This window comes from Dromiciops gliroides, chromosome 1, assembly GCF_019393635.1.
Source record: "Dromiciops gliroides isolate mDroGli1 chromosome 1, mDroGli1.pri, whole genome shotgun sequence".
In the NCBI taxonomy this organism is placed as follows: Eukaryota; Metazoa; Chordata; class Mammalia; order Microbiotheria; family Microbiotheriidae; genus Dromiciops; species Dromiciops gliroides.
The window spans coordinates 704,733,522-704,753,187 of NC_057861.1; the positions used below are offsets into that span (position 1 = coordinate 704,733,522).

General features: G+C 41.5%; 1 protein-coding gene across 1 annotated transcript in view; it reads left to right on the forward strand.

The window, feature by feature from the left end:
- Window positions 1–18,373, forward strand: part of SLC6A6 (solute carrier family 6 member 6) — a 148,173-nt gene extending 129,800 nt beyond the window's left edge. The window contains exons 11-15 of the mRNA XM_043975912.1: window positions 4,662–4,799; window positions 6,518–6,620; window positions 7,701–7,801; window positions 13,558–13,728; window positions 15,422–18,373. Coding sequence (XP_043831847.1) covers window positions 4,662–4,799; window positions 6,518–6,620; window positions 7,701–7,801; window positions 13,558–13,728; window positions 15,422–15,562 — 654 coding nt within the window. The 3' untranslated portion in view covers window positions 15,563–18,373. The remainder of the gene's footprint in view (window positions 1–4,661; window positions 4,800–6,517; window positions 6,621–7,700; window positions 7,802–13,557; window positions 13,729–15,421) is intronic.
- The last annotated feature ends 1,293 nt before the right edge of the window (window positions 18,374–19,666 follow it).

Sequence of the window (19,666 nt, forward strand, 5' to 3'; positions counted from 1 at the left end):
AAATTGAGTTTAAAGACAATGGGAAAGTCTAGTAGAAAAGACCAGTGTGTGATTGTAGATCACAGGGTCTCGTCAGGTGTCAGGACAAAAGATGGAGATTTGGGAGCTAAGAAATGACCCTTATGGCTTTGAAGATGAATGAGCTCTGGAGGGACAGGGTAAGAGTGAAGAGAACAGAGACCCAAAAGCCAAGCTTTGAGAGGAATACTCACAGAGAGTTGGAGAGAGAAGAGGAGCCAACTAGACAAAAGAGAACAAGCAGATGGAGAAACAAGAAAATCCAGCTTCACAGAAATCCAAGGCAGGAGAGAGTGTGCTGTAAATAGGAGGTGGTGTGGTGGCAAAGAAGTTTCCAAACTGCACAAAGAAGGCACAAAGAAGGGGCATAGGGAACAATGATGGATTTGGCCAGAAGTACAGTCAACGAAAGCTGAAACATTTGTGGAACTCTGCAGAGGGAAACACCCTGGCTCCAGGTAGATTAAGCTGTCCTGGATCCTAAGTCATATCTGACATTGGGTGTTATGATATACATACATACATACATATATATGGTATCTCCCAAGGATAGTTGGTACATGCTTCTGAGAATCTGAATTTTTCCATTTCAGATTTTCCCCATCATACTGGATATTTGTAAATGTTTCTACCTTTATGGTTAATCCTTCTGAAGCACTTCTCTAACCAATTTAGGGAATACTAGAATATTAGAGCCACAGGAGGACTTAGAAGACAGATTTGTTAAAATCAGAAGGGGGCAAGGAACACTGAATATTAGAGCTTCAGGGAACTTAGATTGTAGAATGTCTAGAGCCGGAAGGAACTTTAGGACCCAACATTAGACCATACATTATCAGAGTTAGAAAGGACTTTTGTTCTTCGGTCATTTCGGTTGTGTCTGACTCTTTGTGAACCCATTTAGGATTTTCTTACAAAGATACTGGAATGGTTTGCCATTTTCTTCTCCGGCTCATTTTAAAGACAAGGGAACTGAAGCAAACAGGGTTAAGTGACTTTCCCAGGGTCACACAGCTAGTAAGTGTCTAAGATCAGATTTGAACTCAGGTCTTCCTGACTCCAGGTTAGGTACTCTATCCACTGCTCCAGAAAGGGCTTTAGAACCAAGGATGCCAGAATTAGAAGGGACTGTTCTTGACCTGCTCACTACCCACTACCATTGTAATGTTGGCTAATCCATTTAGCAATACTACAGTTCAGTTCATCTCTCTGGGCTTCAGTTTCCTCATCTATAAAATGGTAAAACACACACACACACACACACACACACACACACACACACACACACACACACACCCCTCAACAACAACTGAAAAGCTAGTATTTAACCTGTCTGCAATATCCATGTGAGCTGTCAGTATCGCTTCTGTTCATCCGGAAGCTCCAGAACTTTCAGATTATTCCAAATTCCATTTTGAAAAGCCCAGTCTGGCCCTTCACAGCCAATCCCTTATGCGAATGGAAAGCGATCAGTAACAATGAAATTGCTCCTTGCAGAACTCAATTTTTACTCATTGGTGTTCCTTGCATTTTTGGAGTTGTGTGAAGTGTTACTGAGAGCAAAAGACTGAACAGGCTCCAGGAGAGTGTGAACACACAGGCTGTTGGTTTTTTAAAATAACCATTAGGAATCCATGTACCCCAGGCATTTTTAAGATGCCAGAAGGTGTAGTAGAATTACCAACGTCAAACAAAGTAAACATCCTTGTGTGTCCAGTCTAGGGCTTAGCAGGGAACATCTCACATGAACTCCAAAGAGACATTTAAAACCAACTTAGGGAGGGAATCGAAGAACTTAGAATACTCAAGCTGGGGGATGCCTTACAACATAGTATATCAGAGCTAGAATGGATCTGAGAATGTGGAGCCTTAGAGCTGGGGGCAGGGTGACTCAGAACAGAGGTGAAATAGCCTGTTGGAAGGGAAAGGGTTTCCCTTATTTTCTAGATAAGGGAACTGTCACCCAGGCATGGGGCAAATAACAAGAGTCAGTTCAAGAGCCCAATCTCCTTGTTCCCAGTCTGGCGATTTCTCTTCCACACTAGTAATCGAAGCCCTGTGGTTTTTGTGCATTGCCATTGACTCAGCTAATTCTCTAACTCTTTATTTTTGAAGGCATCTGTTAACACAAGCCACAATTATATTATGGTGATTTCTCCTTCCTGTGAGCCTAAAGGACTCTTGCCTCCCTCAGTTTTTCACTAAACCATTGTCAGAGCCAAGTTTCCTTTGCAAACTATAATAACTCACGTTCAAATACAAACATTTATATAGTTCCTACTACGTGCCAGGAACTTTACAAATATTATCTTCTTACATCCTTAAAATAACCTTATATGAGGTAAAGGGATGTTACTATCCCTGTTTTACAGTCGGAGAAACTGAGGTTAAGTGACTTGCCCTGGGTTGCACAGCTAGTAAGTACCTGAGGTTGGATATGAATGAATTCAGGTCCTCCTCATTCCAGACTCAGTGCTCCATCCACTGAGTCACCCAGAATGTATATCTGGGAAACGGCTCTCATTGTAAGAATTCCTGCTTATGAGGAACCAAATTCTAAGAAATGAGAACTGATCAAAGAAATAAGCTTTATCTTTATGGTTTGTCAGATTAAACAGCACAAATAGCCCATTTCCCCCTTCCCTATGTACCATATGTTTTTTTGTTTTGCTTTGTTTTGCTTTGTTTTGGCAAGGCAATGAGGGTTAAGTGACTTGCCCAGGGTCACACAGCTAGTAAGTGTCAAGTGTCTGAGGCCGCATTTGAACTCAGGTCCTCCTGAATCCAGGGCTGGTGCTTTATCCACTGTGCCACCTAGCTGCCCTGTACCATATGGTTTGCTGCAATTCATGCTATCTTGTGTTTAAGAGAGAGGCTGTGTCATGTAGTAGAAAACCTTTAGTTGGGAGTTAGGAGATCTGGGTTCTAGTCCTGCCTTTGCCCCTCACTATCATTGTAATCTTGGGCAGGTCCCTTAACTTCTCTGGGTCTCAGTTGCCCCCTTGGTAAAATATGTTGTTTGATGAGGTAGATAGAAGTCTTGGACTTTTAATTGGGAAGACCTAAGTTCAAATCCCACTTCAGATATTTACTAGCTACATGACCCTGAACAAGTCATTTTACTTCCTTCTGCCTTGATTCCTTATGTGTAAAATGTATGTGTGGGGGATTGGACTAGATGACCTCAGAGGTCCCTTGTGGCTCTAAGTGTATGATACTATAATCCCTTCAAGCTTTAAGGCAATGTAAGGACATTTTCTTTGGGGTTTTAATACTCTCACCTTCCTTTTCCTCGACCTTAATATCCTCATATTGAGAAAGGCACAAACCCTTATTGATTAATTACCATGACTATGAAAGCATTACATGTTAAAACTGCAAGGAACCTGAGAGAGCATTTGGCCCGACTCTCACATTTTGCAGATGTTAAAATTGAAACCCAGAACAGGGATACAGTTTTTCCAAAGTCAGTAGGGCAAGCAGAGAGAGGACAATTACTTTCAAATCCTAGATGAAATGGTTTAATTTCTAGTGATCCTGGGGTGTGTGTGTGTGTGTGTGTGTGTGTGTGTGTGTGTGTGTGTGTGTGTGTGAGAGAGAGAGAGAGAGAGAGAGAGAAAGTGGGGGGGAAGCCTGCTATTTTCATCCCATAAATAACCTTTAGATGATAATATTTCTGTGTTTCTGGCATGGAATTATTCAGTTATCTAAAACGTGCACTACATGAAATCCTTTTTCTCTTTCATGGAAAAACAGGTTCCAAATTAAATAACATATGTGTTTAGACTTGGAATTTTCCAGCTTTAAAAGGCATGGATTACATGGATTGATTAGGTTCATAGACTATCAGGTCTGGAAGGGACCTTAGAGATCTTTCAATCCAACCCTCTTTGCCTTTTCTTTTCCCATCCCTCTTACATTCCTCCCTGGTTACCACCTTCTCATATATGTTGTCTTCCCCCATTAGAATATAAGCTCCTTGAGGGTAAGGACTGTTTGTTGGTTTATATTTCTACTCCCTACTTTAGCATAGCTTCTGACACATGATAATATTTAGTAAGTACTGTTTTGTCCATCCATCCACCCACCCATCCACCCATCCACCCATCCATCCACCCATCCACCCACCCATCCATCCATCCATCCATCCATCCATCCATCCATCCATCCATCCATCCATCCATCCATCCATCCATCCATCCATCCATCCATCCCTTCCCTCATTTTGTAGAGGTAGAAAATGTGGAGCAATTTCCCCAGGGCCATTGGGCAAATCTTGGGCAGAACAGGATTAGAACCTCGGGATCTGATTCTGTTAGCCTAATCCAATTTCCTTCGAATACACTGGATTTGCTGGGGATTGGAGTGGGCTTGAGAAGAAGAGGGAGTGTACTGATATTATGTTAGAAGACATCACTGAGGGACAGTCAAAAATCAATCCAATATGGGGGCAGCTGGGTGGCACAGTGGATAAAGCACTGGCCCTGGATTCAGGAGGACCTGAATTCAAATCTGGCCTCAGACACTTGACACTTACTAGCTGTGTGACCCTGGGCAAGTCACTTAACCCTCATTGCCCAGCATAAAAAGAAAAGGAAAAAAATCAATCCAATGTATTTTTGTCATTTTTCTCTTCCTTCTAGTTTGTTGAAGTTGAAGGACTGATCACATCATTGGTTGATCTGTACCCATCCTTCCTAAGGAAGGGTTACCGACGGGAAATCTTCATTGCTATAGTGTGTATCATTAGCTACTTTCTGGGCCTTACTATGGTGACTGAAGTAAGTACTCTTGGTTACCTACTACTCCATTATTTCTTCCAGTCCTTGGTGGATACACATTCTATTTCTGTTTTGTCAAAAGTCATTTAGTTCATGTAGTCTGGGATTAAAGTCTTATCTCCTTAGAGGTGGGAAATTGGCCAGCTGGATAACTACTGTTGGTTCTTAAGAGCCAACTGAGATAATGAACAAAAAGCACTATATAAATATAATTTGCCACTATAACTGTAGCCTCAGCATGCTACAAGTTGCTATTACAATTGGCTGAAATAACTCAACATCCCTGGTACTGAGTCCTATAGTTGGATTTTTTTCTCTTTCTGACCCGAAATACCAGTCAAATTTTCAAACATAAAATCTGTTTCACTTCTCTTTGAATTGGGGCTGCATTGCAGGGAGAAATGCATCCTGTGGGTAGTTTTTTGTAATGTGATTGAAAATTTCTTTGATCAGAACATGAACTATCAAAATTCATTTAAAAAAATCAAAGTTGAAATAATCCTTTGGGTCTGGTACTGATGGCTTACATCAACTATAACTATCTCACAGGATTAAAGCCTCCTGCAGGGTCCATAAAAAGCCCACAAAGTGTCATTTTTCACCATGAGGGGTCATTAGCTGAATACTTCTTTTGTATCTAATCAGCTGCATGATGAAGGCACCTATCTCCTGTTGAAATTTAATTTTTAAATAATTTCCCCTAAAAAATATTGTGCTTAGAAGATTGCATCACTAATTGAATGGTTTGAATCTTCCCTTAAAGTGAAGGATGCAATGTACCAAGAGGGAAATCGAACTAGAGACACCAAGGGCAGACTCTGCTTTTGAGACACTATACTTTCCTAGAATATTTATCTTAAAGTCACTGTAAAATCCCAATTGCAGACATTTGCAAAAGCAACTGAATGAATGGATGCCTTTGCCTCTGTGAACAATGGCAAAAGCCATTGCATGAATGACAATGTGGTGAGAAATGATGCATAATAGATCAGTATTATGTTAGGTGAGCCAAGTGGCAAAATAGAAAAGGAATTCATCCTCTAGCCATCTACCTGTCTAAATTTCTCTACTTAGTTTTTCTGTATTTCTGTCTTTGTCTATCATTTATCTTCCTCCTTCTCCTTTTCTCCACCTTCCTCCTTTCCTCTCAACTAGCTATGTGCCTGTCAATTTACTCTTATGTTTTTAAACCACTTTTCATCTATTTCAAACTGCTTAGTAGCAATATTTTCAATAAAAACTAAAACAGGAGAAATGAAAATATTCATGCTGAGAGCCGATCTCTGGTCCTGTTTAACAGTTGGCTTCCTGCCTCCTGAATTTCCTTGCTTCAGAGCCTTCATAAAACAATTTAATTACATCAACAAATTGCTTCAAATCCCACAATGAACATTTTTTTTTTAACATGGGGTAGGGAGATATTTCTCCTGAGCTTCCTCTGAGAAGCATACAATCTAAGCAGCCTAATTTTGGCTCTAGTTTGTGCATGAAAACTTTGAGATGAGAACTGATCTTCAGTAGAGAAGTTTGATCTGAGGTTTTGTTTTTTGTTTTTTTTTTTTGGAAAGAAAAATTGGTTTGGATATCTTTTCAGCCCATGTCATCACAATTATCTCTATAATCAGGCTTTTGCTTCTATAGGAGGGGGTGGTGGCACTGAACTACACCCTTTGTCCTCAATGCACAGAAAATTTACTTACTTTGTGATTTCCTCACAGGGTGGCATGTATGTGTTTCAACTCTTTGACTACTATGCAGCTAGCGGTGTATGCCTCTTGTGGGTTGCATTCTTTGAATGTATTGCTATTGCCTGGGTATTTGGTGAGTACGAAACATTAACTGTTGTCTTAAATGTCACTCTCCCCAAGTGGTCAGGTCAAGGGGAGGGATTACTACATGATGTATTGGGAACTTTTGGAACTCAAGAAATCCACCTGGTACCTGCTCACTGTCAGCAAAAAAAATGTTTCAGGATGTCTTCGGTTTTAGCTCATGGCTCTTGAGTCTCAGCTATGTCAAAGATTGAAGGGCAAGTTGGGGTGAAAGGCCCAAACCACTTTCTTACCATTCCTTGGTAGAAAGCTCATTTTAAGAAGCTATATAAGAAACTACCAAGGCAAAGATTGATTGGGAAGAGATATGATTAGAAAGTGGTCTGAGCAGGTTTACATTTTACAGAAAGACCAGGATTCACCACCCCTATGAAGACTGACCCCTTCAATGTAGCCATATACTTATTCAAATGAGCTTGCCATTTTCCACAATATTACTCAAGCTCCTCTGGAGACAGTAATACTCATAGGGGCAGAGACCTACCCCAGCAGCCTTTAATTCCATGTATACATGAGTCAGACATAGGCAAATGCTTTGTGGCTGTTGATGTTCAGTCACACATTTTCTTCTTCCCACAACTCATGAATACAGTAGACTTTGCTTTAATAGATGAATGAGAAAAAAGTTAGTGCATTCTTGTCTAAGGTTACTTTAATTGTTGTTCAGTTGTTTCAGTCTTGGGTTCGACTCTTCATGACCCCTTTTGGGGTTTTCTTGGCAAAGATACTCAAGTGATTTGCCATTTCCTTTCTCTAGCTCATTTTACAAATAAGGAAACTGAGGCAAATAGAGTTAAGTGATTTGCCCAGGTTCACACAGCTAGTAAGTATCTGAGGCCAGATTTGAACTCACAAAGATGGGTCTCTATCCACTCTGTCTGCTGTGCCACCTCACTGCCCTTTCTTTACTATATGCATTTCTCCTCTATGGAATTGCAAGTTCCTTGAAGACAAGGCCTGTTTCTTCCTTCCTTAATTTCCCTAGCACCTAGTACAGTGCCCTGGAGCATGGTAAGTAAGTGCTATATAATGAATATTTTTCGATTAATTGAAAATGTATCTCTTCCAGGCGCTGATCGTCTTTATGATCGCATAGAGGAGATGATTGGATATAGACCTAGCCCCTGGATGAAATGGAGCTGGTGCGCCATCACACCAATTCTCTGCGCTGTAAGTTGAAAGCTTCCCGATCCATTGGACCCCTTTCTCCAAAGGTTTTGATTACATTGGCTGAAAGCCTGATGATGATTTTTAAAAAGTTTACCCTGGGAATACCAATTGGGAAAAGACACTGCTATAAGTCACCATGTCCCTTCTGCTGGGTCAAAAAATGGCATTCTATAATAGCATGTATTTTTATAGCACTTTAAGGTTTGCAAAGAGTTTTGCATCAATTATCTCAGTTGATCCTCACAACCACTTTGTGAAGGAGGTTGTTGTTATTCTCAAGTTTCAGATGAGGAAAACTGAGGCAGATAGAAGTTAAATGCCAGGGTCATAGAGCTAGTAAGTATCTGAGGCTGTATTTGAACTCAGGTCTATGAGCTGGAAAAGGAAGTGGCAAACCACTCCAGTATCTTTCCAAGAAAACCCCCTAGGTGGTAGAGTAGATAGAGCACTGGCTCTGGAGCCAGGAGGACCTGAGTTCAAATCTGGTTTCAGATACTTACTAGCTCTGTGACCCTGGGCAAGTCACTTAACTACAATTGCCTCCCAAAAAAAAGTAAGAAAAGAAAATCCCAAATAGGGTCATGAAGAGTTGGATAGGACTGAAACAACTAAATGACTATCCTGACTCCAGGTTCAACTCTTTATGGGCTATAATACCCAAGTTCCCCTGGTTGTTAAGAGGACTCAAATGATCTTTGTACATGTACCATAGTCCTCTATATCAGTGGGATTAGGTAATACCTTCTTCTCACATCCTGACTTTGGTACATTGAAAGAGAAGCAAGCTATCTTTGCCAGCCATCTTCGAAGGGTAAATTTGTATTCAGGGGAATGTCACTCTGTTGTGCTCATGAGCCTTTCTGCTAGGTCATGAGCAGAGTTCTTTCAGGGCTCCCCACCAGTAGAGACTCATATTAAATATTGGCTTCATTTTCACAATGGAAACAAACACTTGCCTTTGCAACTATTGGTAAGGGGAGCAGACATTTGCTTTCCAGTTGTCTGCTCCTATTTGAAGAGCCCAAATGGAGTTGTTTGATGAAATTTTCAAAGGCAGTCAGAGAGAGAAGAGCTTGGAAGCTTAGCAGGCAGATATTATATTGCTCCCTCTGTGACTAGGTGCTCTCTACATTTTTAAGACCAAGCCCACAACAAAAATTATGAATCTCTGGAAGGAGACCTTTGTGTCTCAATCAACCATTCACTCCCTGATGGAGGACCTTAGGGTTAGAGGTGAATCTTAGGCTCCAATATAGCCTCTAGTTTCTCTTCCTGGACTACTATCCATGGTCTAGACAATCTGGTCTTTCTATTTTTTATATGCTTATTACCCATCTCCAGGGATTTTGCCCCACCTCTCCCCTAGGCCTAGAGTACACTCCTTCTTTACCCCTACCTTTCACCATTCCTGGGGCAGCTAGGTGGCACAGTGGATAAAGCACTGGTCCTGAAGTAGGGAGGATCTGAGTTCAATTCTCACCTGAGCAAGTCACTAACCCCAATTGCCTTAAATATCCAGGACCATCTCTAGTCATCCTGATAGATAGCTTTCCATGGGACCCATATGGTTCTGGAGGAGAGAGTGAGGTTGGTGACCTTGAACAGCCCTTCCTCACTTAAATCCAGTTCAGTGCAAGTCATGACATCACCCTGGTGTCATAGTCCTCTTCAAGAATGAAGGACAAACAACAACAACCACTATCCCTAGACTGCTAAGTAGTGTAGTGGAAAAGCACTGGTCTTAGAGTTAAAAAGATGAGTTTAAATCTAGTCTCAGACATTTCCCTGTTCTGTGACCTTGGACAAGTCATTGAGCTTTAGTTTCCTCAACTGTTTAAAGGGGAATAATAATAATAATAATAATAATAATTAATAATGATAGTCCCTATTGCCCAAGGTTGTTGTGAAGATCAAAGGAGTTTATATATATATATCACTTAGCACAGTGCCTGATATTATAGGTGCTTAATATATGCTTGTTCCCCCTTACCCCCTTAGCTTCCCCCTCCCTTAGATTCTCCAGTTTCTTAGGATCAAGAGATAACAGAGCTGGAACAAGACTTCCAAAGTCTTCTAGATTCATCTAGAAATGTTTCATCTCACTTTACAGATGAGATCATCAAGGGCCAAGGAGGGGAAATAACTTCCCCAAAGTCACATGAGTAGTCAATGGCCAAGTGGTCCTCAGACTCCAGAGCCTTTTAAAATTTTTCCCATGTATACCTTCAAAACTGGTCAAGTGCCATTTCCTCCATGAAGCTGCTTCTTATTCCAAACACAGATGCTAATGACTACCCCACCAAAACCACCTCATATTTACTTCATGTAGATTTTATGTGTACCTAAAAATGTACACTATATTATCCAGTAGAAAGTAAGTGATCGTTAAAGTTGTTTTTTATTAGCTCTGGCTTGTCATAGATCTATAAATACCTGGGTCCTTAAAGTAGACCTTTTTACTCATCGCCCCCCTTCCACCCCCATTTTGTAACATCACAACTCCTTTACCTGTCCAGTAAAACCTAGGAACCCTTTCTCAAAATGTTTTAAATAAACAAAACCAAATACACAGGATTTATTTATTTAGGCAGGGCAATGAGGGTCACACAGATAGTAAGTGTCAAGTGTCTGAGGCTGGATTTGAACGGAGGTCCTTCTGAATCCAGGGCTGGTGTTTTATCTATTGTAACACCTAGCTGCCCCCTATCAAATACACAGGATTAACCAGCAAACTGCTTATATTGAAATCCAGCTATCAAGTTATTAAAAAAATACTCTCAGATCTCAGGTTAAGAACACTTGCCTTAAATGATCTTTGTATCATTCTCCCTCCATGACTTAGTTGGAGGCTATAAATCAGCCAATGAACAAATATTCATGATATTCCTGCTAGGTACCAGGCATTGTGCCAACTCAAATTCAAGAGTTGCTATGGTCAAAAGAATTTGTGATCCCCATGCTAGTTCATGAGCCTCTGCACTTAACTAGGTTCTTCCATGGGTGACAGACATCATTGAGCCCATGCTTGAAGCCTTTCTAATTGAATAGGTTCTGGAAGAATTTGTACCCTACTGGAATGGCTTTCAAGAAACCAGGATCATCTCCAGGCTCCAACAAAGCATGGCAGGACTTAAAAGTCCAAGAAACCTACAGGGAAGAGTGTTCGTTGGTTTAGAACAGTGGCTGCTAATTTTGTGTCCATTTAATCTGGGAACCATTCTGTAGAAGGGTCTCTAAGTGTTCTCTTTTCTCTAGCTCTTGAGAAAGCAATCAGTACAAAAGTGCTGAGAAAATCTCTTGACAAATTTTGATGGTTTACAATGGTTCATTGATGCTCTTCTTACTAGATCTTCTTTCATATTTTCTCCTGACAGGGAACAGGGCTCAGAATCACGAAGACAAGTTCAAGTCCCACCCTTTCCATGTACCATCTGGGTAGTCCCAGTCAAATCTCTTAATCTCTATTTCATTGCCCTTGGCCACATTCTAAGATTATCAAGCATTAGAAAGGGGCAGCTAGGTGGTGCACTGGCCCTGGATTGAGTTCAAATCTGGCCTCAGATACTTGATGCTTACTAACTGCATGACCCTGGGCAAGTCACTTAACCCTAATTGCCCCACCAAAAAAAAAAAGTGCATTAGAGAAAGAGCTAATAGGCATTGGTAGAGGAATTTTCCTCACCCAAGAGTTTCCAACACTGATGAAATCACTGGTATAGCTTTTAAAAATAGCTTTGTTTTGAAGTACCAACAATACTGCTAATCATTATTTCTTTCAGTGTGGGGGGCTTTGCTACCAAAAATAGGGAGAGCTCAGAATTGGGGGCATTAGATTAAATAATCATTACCAAATTATCACCTTCAGTAAAGTCATTTTATCTGTCTTTGATACAGTTTCCTCATCTGTCAAATGAAGAGATTGGACTTGATGGTTTCTGAGGTCCTTTCAATAATACTAATGACAGCCAATATTTTCATAGTGCTTTCCAGTTGGCTAAGTGCTTTCCAAATGTTTTCATTTGATCCTCCCCACAATTCTGAGGGGTAGGTGCTTTTATCATCCTCATTCTACAGATGAGAAAACTGAAGCAAACAGATTAATTGACTTGCCCAGGGTCGCATAGCTGGTAATCATGAAGGATTTGAGCTAAGGTCCTTGTGACTCTGGGTCTAGCACTCTCTGCACTGTACCACCTAGCTGCCTGTGGTCTTAGGATTCTCTTTTTGAACATGATCTGACAAAGGTAGCAGGAAATAATTGAAATTCAGTACGGTACTTGGTCAAATGGGACACAGGTCTAACTGGAAGTTTGAATTATTCTGTCCTGCCATCTGCTCATGGCCCTTTAAATCCTTCAATGGTTGGGATGGATTGGCATTGAGTTATCCACATTTCTCTCATTAGATCTCTTGGCAGCTAGGAATAGAGCATTGTAGCTTTCTGGTCAAATCTCCCATCTAGACCTGAGCCAGACACACTACATTCTGATGCTCTGAATGAACTAGATTCTATGTGTCTGGCTCAAAAGTTGTCCCTAGAGTCCCAGTGAATCCGAATAGTCATCTTAGGCTTTCTGTTCCTCAGCAGGACTAGGAGGATCAAAAGTTGGTGAGGACTTAAGTTATTTCATCTATAAAATGAGGGAGCATATTGCTTCTAAATCTATTCATTATTTTTCATCTTTATAAAAGCTTCATTTCCCACTGTATCTTCCCTTCATCTCTCCCTAAGGAATTTAAGAAGAGCAAGAAAAGAATTCAGTGAAACTAAGCATTCTATCAAAAAAATGTTTGGCCCCTTAATGGCTCAGAGTGAGTGTAAATAAGCAATTGGTTCTGCTTTGACCAGAAACCCTCAGGGCCTTCCCTTCCCTTCCCTTCTTTTCTCTCCTCTCTTTTCCTTTCCTTTCTCTTTGTCTACTTCTCCTCTCCTCTCCTCTTTTCTTGCCCCTGCCCCTTCTATTCATTTATTTATATTGATTAAGGAAGCCACTGTTTGCCTCATTTATTACCCAGCTTTAATCACTGAATGGGTGCTGCCTCAGGAAAACTGAGACCTGGGGAAGATCTTAGCTTAAAAAGGCCAAGGTCTCCACTGCATTTGGGGCCATCTCCAATCATCCTGATCTATATCTTGCTACTGGACCCAGAAAGCTATGGAGGAGAGAGTGAGGATGGTGATTTTGCACAGCCCTCCCTTGCTTAAATCCAATTCACTGAAAGTCAAGGTATCACCTCCCAATGTCATGGTCCTCTCCAAGAAGGAATGCCAAGCATTCTTTAGGAATAGTAGTAAGTTCCATACCTATCCTGGGACAACCTTGTAACCTGGGGTCCAAGGGGAACTTGTTTGGTTTTGTTTGTTTGTTTTTTGGGGGCAATGAGGGTTAAGTGACTTGTCCAGGGTCACACAGTGTCAAGTGTCTGAGGCTGGATTTGAACTTAGGTCCTCCTGAATCCAGGGCTGGTGCTTTATCTACTGCGCCACCTAGCTGCCCCCTGGGGAATTTGTTTTTAAAGTATTTTGGTAACTTTCAGTATAATTGGTTTTCTTGTGAAAACTTCTATATTGTATTTTATATATTTAAAAACATGATTCTGAGATGTTCATAGGGTTCACCAGATGGCCAGTGGGAGCCATGATACAAAAAAGGTTAAGAATTGTAGAACTAAGGGATGGTCTTGGTTACCATAAGCCCCTGAAAATATTCCTGGGAGAACTTACCTCCCTAATGCTTCTATTCTGTCTTCCACAGGGATGCTTCATTTTCTCTCTGGTTGAACATACACCACTCACCTACAACAAGGTGTACATCTACCCTGACTGGGCCATTGGCTTAGGCTGGGGCTTAGCCCTCTCTTCCATGTTATGCATCCCTGGCATGGTGGTTGTCCGACTTGCCCAGTCACGTGGATCACTCATTGAGGTAAGAGCCCAGGGGGGAGCAGGCAGGCATCCCTACAACACCCTCTACCTGCAAGTAGACCTGTTACTCCTGCAAGAAAGGTCCTGTTCCATGACCAAGGGTAAAATTAGAGGTTCAAAGAAAGAATTATTTGAGGGAAGAGTACCTTGGATGGAGAGACCTTGGTTCTAGTCTTGGCTTTGCTTTTAACTTGCTGTGTGACCCTGCAAGTCCTCCAGACCCCAAGGACTGAATTCTTGTGAGTCTGCAATAAAGTAATAGCTGACCTTTCTTTCTTGTTATTCTTATTCCAATTCCCACATGGCTGAGTGAGAGGAAGCTCTGGTCTTTTTATCCATGCCAGCATCACACTGTGTACTCTCTGCCCTTTCTTATTTCCCGGGCAGCCCCTTTGCCTCTTGTCTTCCTCAAGAGGTTTCTTTACAATTGTTGGGGCTCCAGTTTCTGGTTAAAGTGAGACCCCTGCTAGAAGCAAAATGAAACCTGACTTTTCTTAAGAACCTCCCTTGAACACTTAGGCTTGGTTAGCCTCTGAGGTCTTAGGGTTTATTCTCTGTTGCTTTAGGCAGAGCTGTGGCATAGACTTTGGCTTGGACTTTCCAGTCCTTCTTGTGATATCTCTTTCATTAGAGTCTGCAAAGCTGCTTACAGTAGCAGTTTTCTTGTTCTGGGAAATAGCATGGGGTTTGGAGTATGGGGGGCATGAAGCCAATAGGCTAGAGATTGGCTTTGAGACAAAGCATGGGGCAACTTGTCATCTGCCAGCCAAGTGGCTGCTCTTTAAATCCAAAGGAGGAGAGAGGGAGGAAGTGGGAAGGGAAGGTGTGAACTGGAGAAAGAGATCAGCTTATAGTTTACACTCCATTGAATTTGCCATGAGAAATGTCGTTTAGCTCTGCTATTTTAGGATATAGTGAACTCCCCAGCTCACTCCCTCATACTCACTAATTCTATAACCTTGGAAAGGTCATTTCCTTTATTGTGTCTCTATTTTTCCTTCTGGAAAATGGAAGTGATAGTATTTTTTCAATATACCTTAAAGTGTGTTGGTTTTGAGGATAGTATTTTGTTAATCTTAAGGTGATTTAGAAATTTAGAAAATAAGTTGTTATTATTCCTAAGATTTTAAAATAATTCTTAGGATCACAGGGTTAGAGCCAGAAGGGACTTTATAAAGGTCTTCAAGTCCAATCCCTTCATTTTCCTAAGGGGGAAACCAAGGCTCAGATCAAGTGATTCATTTGCCCAGAGTCACATGGGTGCTAAGTGGCACATTTGGAAGCTAAATGCACATCTTCATACTCAAATTCAATCATCTTGCTGATGCTTTGGCCCTAATAGCATCTCTGAGAAAGAAACCCTGCCTTGGATTTGCACACATCTTCCACCACTGACTTGGGTGATTTTATGAGCTTCTTGAGTTGCTCTGGCTACCCAACCTGTAGATCGAATAAGCTGGAGCTGGGCTATGGGGGGCCTTGAATGCTAGGCAAAGAATGTTGAGCTTTCTTATTTAGGTAATCAGTGGTCATTGAAGGTTTCTAAATGGGAGGTCTGGTGGACAGGGAGACTCCATCCATGGTTGCTATGACTTAGTCAAATTAGGAATAAGGGGAGCTCCACAAACAAGGGCCTCAGTTCATCTTGTTTCCCTTTCTGATGGATCTGCCTTTGTATTTGTGTCTTCTTTCAGAGGTTGAAGGCAGCGACTGTCCCTAAGCATGTACATCGGTGGCACCATGAGCCTGAGGGGTCCACACCATTCTGTTCCAGGGACAACTCTAATGGCAACCTCATGAAACCCACCCATATCATTGTGGAGACCATGATGTGAGCTCTCTCTGTGAGAGGAGAAACCTGCTTTAACTGCCGTTTACTAACCTTAGATTCTCATAGTACCAGGTTTACAGAGCTTTATATTTGCACTAGGATTGGATTTTTTTTCCTTGTTTGTTTTTTCATTCTCACAGAGAAAGTTATTTTTCATGTGTGCGCACGTGTGTGTGTTGTATTTTTTTTAAAAACTATTTTATAAGGTAACCACATGCAGACGTCTCCAAGAAGACTGAGCTTTCATATCAAATTAGATGTTGTATTACAGGAATTTAGTCATTTTTTATACCTAGCTATGATTATACACCTTTACCACTTGAATCGATCTTCTTGCCAGCAATATATTCAGTTTCTAAAGCAATCTCTAGGTGCTGGTGTGGTTGAGTCATGCACAAGAGCTCTGGGCTAAAATTTGTCCCAAAGAGCAAAATAAAACGCTATTCTGAGCATTTCAAAGGTGTAGTACCTTCTGAGTGTGGTTCAGGCAAGAACAAAAATGGCAGGTGGAGAGGACCTGGCCAGCCGGCCACGTCAGCCATTGTTGGCCAAGGCCACATTGGCCAGGGCCACATCAGAAGGAGCCAAGGAGGCGTTGGAAGTAAAGCCAATAAAAGGTTGAATGTTAGAGCTTCATTATCCTTGTATTTGTAGCTGAGTACAGAGATGCACACACACACACACACACACACACACACACACACACACACACAGACCTCCAGCCCCAACAAAAACAGCAAAAGAAATGAACTTGTCTTGGAGTTCACAGCAGAAGTAGTGTCACTGAAGACTTTCTAAGGGTAGTAAGAATCTCTGTTTCAGCTATATTTTTAAATAAAGTCAAAAAGGAACCATAACCTAGACTTTTGGAAATTTTCATTAATAGAAAATATACTCTATGGTTTCAAAGAATTGAATTGAATATAGTGATCATGCTTTGAAATTAGAAACCATTAAAGGCATTGTAGTCTTCTGATATTTACTATAACTCATCAGTGGCAAAGATTTTCCCCTCACTTGAGTTCTGCTTAACAAGCCATTTTGCTAGATTGGCTCCTCCTTCCATCCTGATGGAACCAGCCTTCCTGGCTGGGCTAGGGGAGAAAGGATAGCAAGTGGCAGGGACTAGAACTCTTGGGGTTTTGGTGGCAACTGTCAGGCTGACCCACTTATAATTTTCAGGCTATTCTAGAATTGCTCGTCCATATTCAGCCTTGACATTCAAGTAATTGTCTTTCTTCTAGTGTGCTTAGGTTTCAGGAAGCCCTAGGGAAGAGGAGGGGGTGGTTTTGCTAAATCATTGGGGACCACCTCGCTTCTTGAAGGGTTTTGTCTCAGCTGCAGGGTCCAGATCTGCTTCCATACCATCCCATTTATTCTTGTTGTTGTTAAATTTGTTTTTACTTTTTTTTAATGGAAATATACCTGGTTCTTGACATTCCTAAAAAATCATAAATCTCTAACCCGCCATTACGGTGTGGCTTTCTTAAACCAAACCATGCATTTGATGAGTCACATGGATGCAGGGATGATGGAGAAGAGTGCGAGTGGACCAAAGGAAGTATGATATGTGCATTTGGGACCTTCCTTGGGTTGGGAGGTTTTGAGTGGGGTTTTGGGGATATGGCAGTCACTAAAAGCCAATGTGCTGTTACTCTTTCTAGCATTTCCCTGTCTTATTTCATCCTCTTCCTCTTTCCACCTCCAAGTATTTGTTTAAAAGACTTGGAAATAGAAGCCTCTCAGCAGAATCTGTAACTAAGTCTTCTTGGAGTTTGGAGGAGGGGAAGGCAGCTGCCGTATGCCCCAGTGATTAGTAAGACACTTTGGCATAGTCATTTCCTTACCTCCTGGTTGTTTGGGTTATTCATTGGACACCCACCAAAATCTAGCCACAGCCAGTGGCCACCAAAATCTAGCCACAGCCAGAAGGCAGTGTGTTGCAACTCAGTCTTCTAAGCAGCAGTGCTAAAAGAATCTTTCTAAGAAGTAGCCTCCTGGTTTGCCTGTGCTCCTGGCCCTACCCAGTCCCAGAGAAAATGGAATGTCATAGGGGGTAACCATGATCCATTTCACAGCTACAGAAGAGGACTTGGGAGCAGGCATCCAGCCTAAATTCCCATCCTAAAGTGAAAGTCCTTGGTAGCCTTAGGTAGATGCTACAGTAGCAAAACGCTAATTTTTATGATGTGTTATTTAGACGTACACTACATAGCAAGATAGTGGATGGAAAGAAGTGGGAGAGGGGGAAAGAGAAGAACCGAGGATTGGGAGAATGAAAAAAAAATTTTTTTGCATTAAGATTTTCAGTGGAGCCAATACCTGCAAGATGATATTTCCCCAACCCCCTCCGGGGTGAATAATTGTGTTCCACTATGAACCAAAAGAGATGGTACTACACCTTTAAAATCATCACTAAGGAGACACCAGCCCCATTTCTAACTTGAACTGTGCCATTCAAATCAATTTCTTCCAAGTTCAGAGTATATTACCAAAAAAAAATTCTTAAGTGTCACACACATATGCAATGACCTCATTGTATGAAATTAAGTGTTTTTGTTTTTGTTTCTGTTTTTCCTGGGATAAGGTACTCTGGCCCTGGTAGCAGAGTCCAGCCTGACTTTGAGACAAGGCTGGATTCTCAGAAAGCAGGATCTCACTAAGAAAACCTGCCCCCCATCCCTGACTCCAGATGCAGATAGCTGTTTGGAGCATGTTCTGTTGGAGGGGTGCTCAAGGAGGGAGGGCAGTGCTTTTCAAATACTTTTATCTGTTTTAAATGTCACCCATTAAAAATTTACCCACCCTCCCAAAATGATATTCTGCCAAATGTAACTTATAATCCAAACTCTTTAACAATTCTACTATGTTTATATTTTTCTAGGTATTTATGATTGTAAATGTGTCAACACCTCTCCCTCCCCCCCTCCCCTCCAGCTTGGTTTCCTTTGTAGAAATGTGACCTATTTGTTGTGTGAAACTTCAGTGATCTAACTCTTCATCATGATTGGGGATGGGTGAATCATCTACAAAAGTTGCCCCTTCTGCTATCCCCTTTCACCCCCAAGCCAGATCTATACCTGGCAAGCCACTGCTTTTGACCACGCTGGTCAGGAAGTAAGAAACATGGGGTGGAAAATGGCGGTGTTCTGAGCCCTTCCTAAATTCGCACATTCTGCGACTGGCTTGAGGAAGATCTCATCTTTCAAGATCCTCAGGCCAGCCATTTTTCTAGACCAAAGATTTCTAGACAAAGCTCTCAGCCGGCACCTGGAAGGTTGGCTACTCAGATGATGATATTTTCAGAAACCTTGGTGTTTTTGCCCATCATCAAACATGATCTCTTTTACACAGTTCTTTCTGTATAGAATATGACTCCTTGGATAGTATGTGTAATAATGGTCAATTTTTATATATTCATTTATCCACATAAATCAATCTTTAAATTAGCATTTTGATGAGTCTGGTCCAACTCTGTCTAAGTACATAAGATATATAGGCCTTCTGGATAGTGTGGGGCCCAGATATGGTTGAAACACCATAAGCCAAAGGAATGCACTGCCTTCATCATTTTTCCTTTTAGGGAGATGCCCCCAGGTTTTGAGATCTTACAAGGTAGGAAGAGAATAATTGGGGCAGGGAAGAGAAAAGAAAATCAAAGATAGACGCTGGAACAAATCTTAGCTGAAATGAACTTGATCAAATGAGATGAGTAGCTTTCTCTTTTACAGAGGGTCCAAAGGGACAGCTAGATGGCGCAGTGGATAGAGCACCAGCCCTGGAGTCAGGAGTACCTGAGTTCAAATCCGGCCTCAGACATTTAACACTTACTAGCTGTGTGACCCTGGGCAAGTCACTTAACCCCAATTGCCTCACTAAAAAAAAAAAAAGAAAGAAAGAAAGAAAGAAAGAGAGGGTCCAGAGATCCATAGAATGTCAGAACTTGTAAGGAAGAGACTTGGAAAATGATCTGGTTCAAGCCCTCAATTTGCAGATGAGGGAACTGAGGCTCAGAGATGGGGAGAGGAGTGACTTGTTCAGTGTCCTACATCAAGTTAGTGCTAGACCCAGGCCTAGAACTTAGGTCTCCTGTCTCCTATTGATGGGT